Source organism: Cuculus canorus, chromosome Z, assembly GCF_017976375.1.
Source record: "Cuculus canorus isolate bCucCan1 chromosome Z, bCucCan1.pri, whole genome shotgun sequence".
NCBI lineage: Eukaryota > Metazoa > Chordata > Aves > Cuculiformes > Cuculidae > Cuculus > Cuculus canorus.
In genome coordinates, this window is record NC_071441.1 from 8,355,155 (window position 1) to 8,365,209 (window position 10,055).

A 10,055-nucleotide genomic window follows, 5' to 3' on the forward strand; every position below is an offset into this window, starting at 1 on the left:
CACCACTAGAACTACATAACTGTGCTTACAGCACAGCACTACAAACATACCATGCTGTATACCAAACACCTTTTCCTTTTGCCAGTTATGTGTCTGTGTGCCTGACGCTACTCTTGTGAGTCGCGCTGAGAAGCATCTTGGTCTGACAGTCAATTTTCAATGTTGCAAATTAACAGGGATTAAAATTAAAGAAAATTTTAAAGACATTTGTGATAAATTTCTATTACCTTTAGATCACAATTCAAAATTATTGGAGGATACTTTTAACTCAGAAACACTATGAGCATCAGTAATCAGTGGAAACTCTACAGCAGATTAACTGCAAAGTAAGTGGATAAAGATGTATTTGTAATTCTGAAAAGACTTGAAGTAGCAGCAAGAATAACACTGATGACAATCCAACACGGTGATTACTTTATTATTGCATCCTATGAGAAATGTACAGTTCTCATGTGTCACTTCATTTCTGAGGCATTAACATGATTATAAGCGTTACAGAGTTCTACACGCTATACATTTTGTGTTTAACGTCATAAAACATAGAGAGAGGAACTGCAGGTATCTGTACAAGCTGCCTTACGTTATCTGTTTACTCCCTGCTGTTTTCAGTGCATCTGGGCAGGTTTTCTCTCTCCTGGCCCCTGTGGAACCAGAGCTTTCACACAGCATTTGGGTCAAGGTGGCAGTGGTCTTCTCCCGGAATATGAATTGCTCTGGGGTTGTTCCAGGACTGAGCCTTCAGCATCCCAGAATTCAGCACCTCCCCTGCTAGAAAATGTCAGTGCCACGGACACAAAGGACCGCAAATGCTGCAGGACCACCTTTGCAATCTTCTAAAAGCCTCGTAACTATAGTCATGCTGGCAACAAGAACCATTCTCCTTCCTAGCGCAGTCTCTCCTTGCCCAAAGCACAACACTACACGCATGGCTGCAGATCCCCTAAGAAACTTGCACTGAGACGATGCTGTGGTGCTGTCACGGTCACTGTCACACAAGCCTGTTACAGTTGGATCACTGTTAATGCACACAGACCCACATGATAAAGCTGGAAATCCTGATTAATGAAAAGCTGGAAATCCTGATTAATGAAAAGCAGAAAAACTGATAACTTCAGACAGAAAGCTTCTGTCTTGAGTGGAGCACAGTGCCTCCATTCACTTACGTGCCACGGGAAAAGAAATTTCAGGTACTATTTCACACCTGCTGTCAGTGGTTCAGCTTTCAAACCAGTGGGTGTAAATGAAATGTATCCATTCATAAAAATTTAACGTTATTCACACTCCTTTTTACTTGTGAGAACACCACTGAATGTTAACAGCAGCATGTTTTATTCTAAAATTTTCTTCTTGAGCACATCAAGCAAAGTAAACTTTGCGTACACGCTCAGGTTTCTGTTATCTTCACTCTTGTAAAAGCAAACGCACATACCTGATACAAAACGCACTCTTTACATTAAATCAGTACAAACCGACGGCAATTTTAGGCACTATTTAATCATCACGCCGAGTGCAGATCCGCACTTACAGCTGCACACCTGATCGACGCCACTGCAATTGGTAAACACAGCGGATGTAAAATTGCGAAGCGGTGAAGGCGCACAGTGTTTCAGCCCCTCGGAATGGTCTCTCCGTTTCCACACCCGTTCTCCGCAGTCACTGCCCACGAAGTTACATTTTTCTGCTCGGCGGAAGTAAAACTTTGGGGCTGAAACCGGGCAGGTTTTCACATAATCTCTACGCTCATCACACTCATTAGCAAATTCCCGAGGGAGAACCGCCCCGAGCCCGGGGAGCGACGCCGCGGCCGCCGCGCTCCTCCCTCCTCCGCTCCAGCCCTCGGCGTCGCGTGGGAAGAGCAAATACCCGTTTTGAAGGAGAACAAGAGCAGCGCCGCGGGTGCCCCGGGGTCCTCCCGGGACGGGCGGCGCCGGAGCCTCAGCGCGGCACCCATCGGAACCGGTACCCGCCGCCGGTGCGCAGCGTGAAGGCGTTGCCCTGCGGGAAGGCGAGGGTGCGGATGCCGCCCGCCTGGCCCAGGGCGGCCCGCAGGCTGCCGCCTCCCTCCAGCCCCGCGGGGACGGGCTCCGCAAGGCCCGTGCGCAGCCCGCGGAAAGCGCCGTGCAGCCGCGGGGCTGCCCGAGGGCGCTTGGCAGAGGGGCTGTCCCCCCCCGAGCCGCCCCCCGAGCCGCCCCCCAGGCTCTGCAGGGCGGCGCGGCACCTCTCCGACACGTCCCGCAGCATGGCATCCACGCCCGCCGCCCGCTCCCGCCGCTCCGGCCGCCCGCGACCGCTCCAGGCCCCCGCCGGGACGGCGGCGGCAGCGGAAGGGTGAAGAGGAGGAGGAGGAGGAACGCCCGCCCCGTCGGTGCCCTGCGGGAGCATCAGCGTCTGCCGGGGGGAAAGAGCGTGACTGCCGCGGGCTGCGCCGCACCGCGCATCCCGCACCGCGCATCCCTGTACTGCGCATCCCGCACCGCGCATCCCGCACCACGCATCCCTGTACCGCGCATCCCGCACCGCACATCCCGCACCACGCATCCCTGTACCGCGCATCCCGCACCACCCTACTCCTGCACCACCCTGCCCGCATCGTGCATCCCTGTACCACGCATCCCACACGGTTCATCCCACACCACCCTGCTCCTGCACCACCCTGCCCTGCATCGTGCATCCCCGTACCACGCATCTCGCACCGCACATCCCACACCACGCATCCCACACCACGCTACTCCTGCACCACCCTGCCCCGCATCGTGCATCCCTGTACCACGCATCCCACACGGTTCATCCCACACCACCCTGCTCCTGCACCACCCTGCCCTGCATCGTGCATCCCCATACCACGCATCTCGCACCGCACATCCCACACCACGCATCCCACACCGCGCTGCTCCTGCACCACCCTGCCCCGCATCGTGCATCCCTGTACCACGCATCCTGCACGGTTCATCCCACACCGTGCTGCTCCTGCACCACCCTGCCCCGCATCATGCATCCCTGTACCACGCATCCCCGCATTGCGCATCCCGCACCACACATCTCCACATCCTGCATCCCTGCACCACCCTGCCCCGCACCACACATCCCCATGCCACCCTGCCCCACACTGCGCACCCCCACACCACGCGTCCCGGCACTGTGCACCCCTGCCTTGCCCTACCCCACGGATGCCTGCACTGCGCGCTACCCCACCCTGCCCCGAGCTGCACCGCGCTGTCCCCCACTGCCCTGCTCTGTCCCACACAGCTTTACCTCACACCAGCGCCCCCCATCTCACACCCCCTCACCTCACTCAACCACACACATCCCTGCCCCACAACGACCCATCCTTGCACCATTCTGACCCACACGGTACCACCCCATCCCACCCTGCACCCCCTCACCTCCCGATGGCCCTGTCCTTCCCCACACTGCTCAGCCTTACCCTGCACCCTGTCCCCCACCCTGTGCCCCTGGGACCACCTGGGCCATGGGGTGGCCAGGACAGGCGGGGTGGTAACACTCACTTCAAGGACAGCAGCCAGCTGCCTGGCCTGGCTCGCCAACTCCTTCAGCTGCACGTTGCTTTCCCGCAGTGTCACCAACTCTTCCTGCCTCTGCGCAAGGGTCTCCTGCAGCTGTGAAGGACACATGAGGACTGCCTGGGGACTGGGTGATGATGCACATCAGGGCTGTGCGGTTGTCTCGGCAGGATGCGAGGGGTTAGAAACTCAGCGCAGACCCTTAAGGAGGGTTCGGGGGCCCCTACCTGGCTGTTTGCCTCCAGAGCATCTCCCAGGGCTTTCTGGTGCTCATTGGCCAAGTCCCGCCAGCATGACCTGGGGGAAGGCAGGCACTGGGGGGGCATGTGCGCCAGCAGGCTGCTCTCCAGCTGCGGGGTGCAGGGGCCAAAGGCCACCTCCTCCTCGCCAAGTGAGAAATCAAAGTCAGTGCAGTCCAACGCTGGTGGCATTGAGGTGGATGCATCTGGAGGGAATAGCCACCAGCATCAGTTAGGGCAAAAGAGGTTTTCATGTTGTCTTTTCCCCTTGGCCCCAGCACACCATCCCCATTCTGAACAACCCTCCAGTACTTCCTGATAGGCTTTTACTGTACTGCAGCTCAGTAAAACTCAAAATCTTTCTGAGTTTAATTTCTGCCTCCCATGGGGCAAAGGTCAATGCCAGCCCAGGTCACTCTAGGAGGCTGTGCAGGTTATCCCAGGGTGGGATAACCATTCAGTGGGTGGGCATCCAAAAGAAAAAAAAACAAAAACAAAGGAAAAAAAAAAAAGAGAGAGAGAACACCTAAAGCAGTGTGACAACACCTAAAGCAGTGTGACTGCTTGTGTGCTCACACAGGTGTGTTTGGGTCAGGTCAGGAAAAAAAATCTACTTGCCAGATATAAAATCATCAACAGCATCTCTGAATTCCTGGAAATCAAACTCTGGTCCATCCTGGAAGCAGGGATCCTAGGAAGGGAGAAGAAAACATGCCCGTGAGTGGGGCCCAGGGTTCAGACCTGCCCGCACTGCCCACTGCTGCTCATATCGCCCCGACACCGACCGCTGCCTGTGCTCAGCAGCTTCCCAGTGCCGCAGAACCCCCAGGTGCCCATCCCCTCCCTTTGCCCTTGCCACCAACCCATCTGACACGTGGGACAAGCTGTGTCCTCCAGTGTGCCCATTTCCCAGGAGGGAAGCCTGGGACTCGGGGCGCTCCTAACACCCATTGGCTGGAGGATGCCCAGTGCCGGGGGCAGCCAAGCCTGGCCCAGCCGGGGGGTTACCTGCTGCAGAGTCACCGGGACAGTGGGGGCGGTGGGAAGGATGGGGGTACAGGCTGCCAAATCCTGCCAGTCGATGGTGGTGAGCTCTGGGGACACTGAAAGACAGCACTGAGGAGCCCGGGCAGGGATGGGCATAGCCGGAGGGGTTTGGTGACATGAGAACCACGGACGAGGGAGCATCCAGGAGGGACAGAGTCCAGGAACGCAGGCTGGGGAGCATGGTGTGGGGAGGGGTGACCTAGAGGAGGGCACGGCGGGGGCTCGCGGCTGTGGGAATGGGGAGCAGGGGGAAGTCACTGGGATGGGGGATGTGAGCATGGGGAGCACGGGGGCATCACTGGGATCCAGGATGCAGGGATGGGGAGCACAGGGTGTCCCTGGGATGCGGGGATGGGGAGCACAGAGAGGTCACCATGATGCGGGGATGAGGAGCATAGGGAGGTCACCTGGATGCGGAGCACCGATGCATCACTGGGATCTGGGATGGGGGGATGGAGAGCACAGGGTGTCCCTGGGATGAGGGATGCAGGGATGGGGAGCACGGGGGCGTCACCAAAATCCGGGATGCGGGATGGAGAGCATGGGGAGGTCACAAGAATGCAGATGTGGGGATGGGGAGCACAGGGGGTCCCTGGGATGAGGGATGCGGAGAGCACGGGGGCATCACTAGAAGCCGGGATGGGAGGATGGGGAACACGGGGAGGGGGAGCACAGGGCGTCCCTGGGATGCGGGGATGGGGAGCACGGGAAGGTCACCAGGGTGAAGGGATGGGGAGCAGCGGTGCATCACTGGGATCCAGGATATGGGGATGGGGAGTACAGGGGGTCCCTAAGATGAGGGATGCAGGGGATGGGGAGCAAGGTGGCATCACTAGGATCCGGGATGCAGGGGTGGGGAGAACGGGCACATCACCAGGATCTGGGATGTGGGATGGGGAGCACGGGGAGGTCACAAGGATGCGGGATGCGGGGATGGGGAGCACGGGGATGGGGAGCACGGGGGCATCACCGGGATGCGGGATGGGGAGCACGGGAGTCCCGGGGATGCGGCTCGGGCTCCCGGCAGGACTCACCGGGGGTGCCGCGGCGCGGGCGGGGCGGGGGCTCCCGGGAGCTCGGAGGGCTCCGCGCCGGCTTCTTGGCGAGGCGAGCGGGCGGCCCCCGCACCGTGTTGGGGCAGATGGTGCCGAACGCCCGCCGGCCGCCGCCCCGGTCCATGGTGTCGCCGCGGCGCCGCGGGCAGCACGGCGGGACGGGGCCATGCCCGCTGCCGCCCGCCTTCCCCCGCGGGAACCTCCCGCCGCTTCCCGGGCTGCGCCCGCGCCTCCCGCCCTGCCCGGGCACGGCGGCCGTGTGGGGTTGTTGATTAACGCCAGGCGGGGAGAGGGCGAGGGAGGGGGCGCGGGGCGCAAGGAGAAACCATCCCGCGGCGTCTTGGCTCTGCTGAGCCCCTTCCCGGCAGGGGAGGGCCCACCGACGGGGTCCCCTCCGCCGCTGCGCCGGACCCGTCTGGCATCACCGGGAGGGCTGGAGAAGGGCACCCCGAGGGAGAGGCGAGGGAACGTGAGGGAAAACTCTTTCAAAAGGCTGCCCAGGGAAGCTGTGGCTGCCCCATCCCTGGAGGTGTTCCAGGCCAGGTTGGATGGGCCTTGGGCAGCCTGAGCCAGCGGGATGTCCCTGCCCATGGCAGGGGGGTTGGAACTGGATGATCTTTGAGGTCCCTTCCAGCCCAAACTATTCTATGATTCTATGACTGTGAGAGTGACAGAGCGCTGGAACAGGCTGTCCAGAGAGGTGGTGGAATCTCCTTCTCTGGAGATATTAAAACCTTTCCGAGCACACGCCTGTGCACCCTGCTGCGGGAGAGCGTGCTTTAGCAGGGAGGTGGGCTGGATGGTCTCCAGAGGTCCCTTCCAGCCCTGTCCAGTATCCGATTCCGCGATTCTCAGCCTCCCCTGACAGGCACGTAGGTGTTTTCGGCTCGGAGCAGCTTGGCTCGTTCTGCCCGAGCACCTGACGCCAGTCGAGGCTGGAAGCACAGTCCCTGTGCCATCCACTCCCTCCCTCCTGCCTTGAGAGGCCAGCAGCCCCGAGAGCAACTTTAGAGGTGTATGTGCTCTTTTGGCATCATTTCAGTGCAAGAAAAAAGGTAATAAAATTAAGAAAATAAAATGTTTTATAACATTATGGCTCTTTTTTCCCCTTGCATGTTTCCCGTCCTACCGTGACAACTCGGTTAGAAGCATGCACCTGGATTACAGGCTTGCTGGAAAAATAGCCACCTCCTCTTTTATTATTTAACATTTCGTTTTCCTACACTTAGGTCAGGGCACCTCATTTTTTTTTTTTTCCCCTCTCGAGCCATGACAGGTCACTGCATCTATTCTCTTTTTTTCCTGAGCCATGACCAAGCCAATGTGTGTCAGTTCGAAATGGGGAATGAGTGGCACCATCGGGCACGACTATTTTGTACGGGCTGGAGTTCACTGTTAGGGTGAGCCTGTTCTGTGCCAACGTGTTCCTTCTTCCAGCTGCGTACGCACACTGCCAGCAAATAAACGAGCACAAGTGACAAGTAGAAAATTTATTCAGCATTTATTTGGTCCTTCCACCATTACTTTATGGACTGTTCTTCAAATAAATAACACAGTACTTGAGGTTCTGTATACTATTTACACGTTGGGCCATGAAGATGATGCGAGGGCTGGAGCACCTCTCGTATGAGGACAGACTGGGAGAGCTGGGGTCATTCAGCTCCAAGAAGAGAAGGCTCTGGGGAGACCTTGGAGCCGCCTCCAGTACTTAAAGGGGGCTCCAGGAAAGCCGGGGAGGGGCTCTCAATTAGGGAGTGCAGGGGTAGGGTGGAGAGTAATGGTTACAAGCTGAAAGAGAGCAGATTTACATTAGACATTAGGAAGACACTTTTTACTGTGAGGGTGCTGAGACATTGACACAGGTTGCCCAGAGAAGCCGTGGATGCCCCATCCCTGGAGGTGTTCGAGGCCAGGCTGGATGAGGCTTTGAGCAACATGATGTAGTGGGAGGTGTCCCTGCCATGCGCAAAGAAAGATAAGTGTAAAGGGGAAGGTCATTGGAAAAAAGGAGTGGTTCTCTTAAAAGAAAAGAAATAACCTTGTGTTTGCCTGTAAAAGGAGAAGGGGTCAGGGTGAACATAGCAAGAGGCCACTGAACCACTTACATTAATATTTTGCTTTAATTCTCCCCTAGTTAATTCTAAATTATTGAAAGAAAATCAAATTTTAATAGCCAGAGTAAGTCTGCTGGAATATCACAATATTTAGTGACCCCAGAGGCAGGAGAGAGGAACCAGCAGTAGCTGATTTGCATTTTGAGGGTCTTTTTAATTAAAGAAAAAGAGAAAAATACCCATATATAAAAATTGTTCACCCTGCCCATGGCAGGGAGGTTGGAGCTGGATGGGCTTTAAGGTCCCTTCCAACCCAAACCGTTCTACGATCCTATAACTTAAAAAAAAAAACCCCAAAAACAGAGCAGGGAGAGCGCAGGTGACATACAGGAACAACGCGTGCAAAACGCCATCCGATTTTTGACGCTCCGGGGCCACTCCCGCCTGTTTGACCGGACTCCCATCGGCTCTGGGACAAAACGCGGCAATGGCACGCCGCACCATTGCTGGGGGTACAGGGGACGGGGGCACCGCCGCTGTCACCCGCTGTCACCCCGCAGCCAGGGGCACTTCTGGGCCAGCTCCGGCGGCAGGAGGAGGGGCAGGGACCGCCCGTTCAGGGACACCAGGAGCTGCAGCTGGTCCATGCAGTCCCGCAGCAGCCCCTCGGGGTAGCCGCTGACCCGCAGGTCCAGGGGGCTGCGGTGGCGCAGCAGCCGATCCGCCAGACCCAGGCTGCCGGCGGCCAGCAGCGAGGGCGCGTATTTGGTGAAGGCGTAGTCGGCCAGGCTGAGCTCGGCGAAGCCCCCCGCCAGACTGCGGGCATCGGCAGCCTCCCCCGCATCGGCGCCCCGCGCCTCCAGCCGCACCTGGCTGAAGTGCTCCAGGAAGAAGCTGACGGTGGGCGCCGCCAGGTCGAAGCGCAGGCGGTGCAGGACGATGCACTCGAGGTTGCGGAGCTGTTGGCCGGTGAAGGCTCCGCAGCAGAGGGCGAGGAGCTGCTTCACGCTGGGGGGGTGCACCTCCACCTGTCGGACGGGGATGGGGATGGGGATGCTGCAGCCGGGGGAGCTGGCCCGGGGTGGCCCGGGGAGGTGGGGGGGGAAGCCGTGCCCGGGGCCGCCCTACCTGCTTGCAGGCGATGAGCAGCGCCGTCACCCCCAGGAGCTGGAAGCAATCGGCGGCCACGGGGGTGGTGGAGAGGAAGCGGTCGAGGATGTTGACGGCCAGGCAGAGCGCCTCGAAGGAGACGCCGAAGTGCCGGTGCACGGGGATGAGCCAGCTCACCAGCCTGCAGCGCGCCTCGGCTGTCACCTGCGACACCGGGACGGCGGTCACACGGGGCTGACACCGGCTGCCCCTCCCGCCGCCCCCCCCCCCCTCCGCGGCACCGGGGACAGACGGGGCTGACAGCGCGGGCCCCCTCCGCACCTGCGGCTGCCGGGCGAGCGGCTCCCGCGGCTGGAAGCGGCTCTCCATCCCCTTTCGGGAGCGGTACCAGCTCTCCCCGTAGTCGCGGAAAGCCTGCAGGTCCTGCGGGCTGTGTCCCCCCCCCCACCGCCGCCGCCGCCGCCGGTCGCCGCCGCCGCTCGGGTCTGCGCGGGCAGCGTGCGGAGGAGCCGCGGTGACCGCCCCGGTGCGGGGTGCGGCCGCGCCGCCCGCTCGCTGCTGTCACCATCGCGGGGAGGGGGCGGCCGGACCGGCTCCGCGGCGGCCGACGGGTTTTTGAGCGGAGCCGTCACCCTCCCCGCGGGAGCCCCGCCCGCGCCCCGCCGGCATCCTCGTCTCCAAAACAAAACCCGCCATCGAAAAGGAAGCGAGTTACCCAATCGTATGGCTTTTCTCCAAGGATTTCCATCGGGTAAGGCGGCCGTAGGAGCGCGACCTCCGCGGAACAGCGCGGAGAACGCGTCCCTCTCCCGAAGCCGCCGCTCCGCCGCTGCTCCCAAAGCCTGACCGCAGAACCCGCTGCGGAGCAGCGATATTCCCTTGAGCTCACTGGGAAATACAGCACAAATACACCACGGGAGAGCGTGGGAACGGTCTGTACAGTTCGGATCTCAGTTCTTCCATCCCTGGGCTATTTTTGTTACACGGGGAGGCGCTATTTTAAACAGGTGAATGGAGGGAAATTAGTAT

General features: G+C 59.4%; 2 protein-coding genes across 2 annotated transcripts; both read right to left on the reverse strand.

The window, feature by feature from the left end:
- Positions 1 to 1,935: 1,935 nt before the first annotated feature.
- Positions 1,936 to 3,952, reverse strand: MCIDAS (multiciliate differentiation and DNA synthesis associated cell cycle protein). Its single transcript, XM_054055468.1, has 3 exons — positions 3,749 to 3,952; positions 3,507 to 3,617; positions 1,936 to 2,388 (listed from the first exon to the last, which is right to left on the reverse strand). Exons 1-3 carry the CDS (start codon positions 3,950 to 3,952, stop codon positions 1,936 to 1,938), a joined length of 768 nt encoding a protein of 255 aa, XP_053911443.1.
- Positions 3,953 to 7,375: 3,423 nt separating this feature from the next.
- CCNO (cyclin O) lies at positions 7,376 to 9,847 on the reverse strand. Its single transcript, XM_054054645.1, is given in 4 exon segments — positions 7,376 to 8,944; positions 9,045 to 9,230; positions 9,348 to 9,467; positions 9,469 to 9,847. Coding segments are annotated over 4 exon segments (921 nt in total). The 5' UTR covers positions 9,595 to 9,847; the 3' UTR covers positions 7,376 to 8,455.
- Between the last annotated feature and the right edge of the window lie 208 nt (positions 9,848 to 10,055).

Excerpts from the sequence above, each read along its gene's own strand:
- MCIDAS (XM_054055468.1), bottom strand. The coding sequence starts at position 3,952 with ATGCCACCAGCGTTGGACTGCACTGACTTTGATTTCTCACTTGGCGAG. Across the intron at positions 3,618-3,748 it reads CTCTGGAGGCAAACAGCCAG|CTGCAGGAGACCCTTGCGCA; the intron begins GTAGGGGCCCCC and ends TGTCCTTCACAG. Across the intron at positions 2,389-3,506 it reads AGCTGGCTGCTGTCCTTGAA|ACGCTGATGCTCCCGCAGGG; the intron begins GTGAGTGTTACC and ends TCCCCCCGGCAG.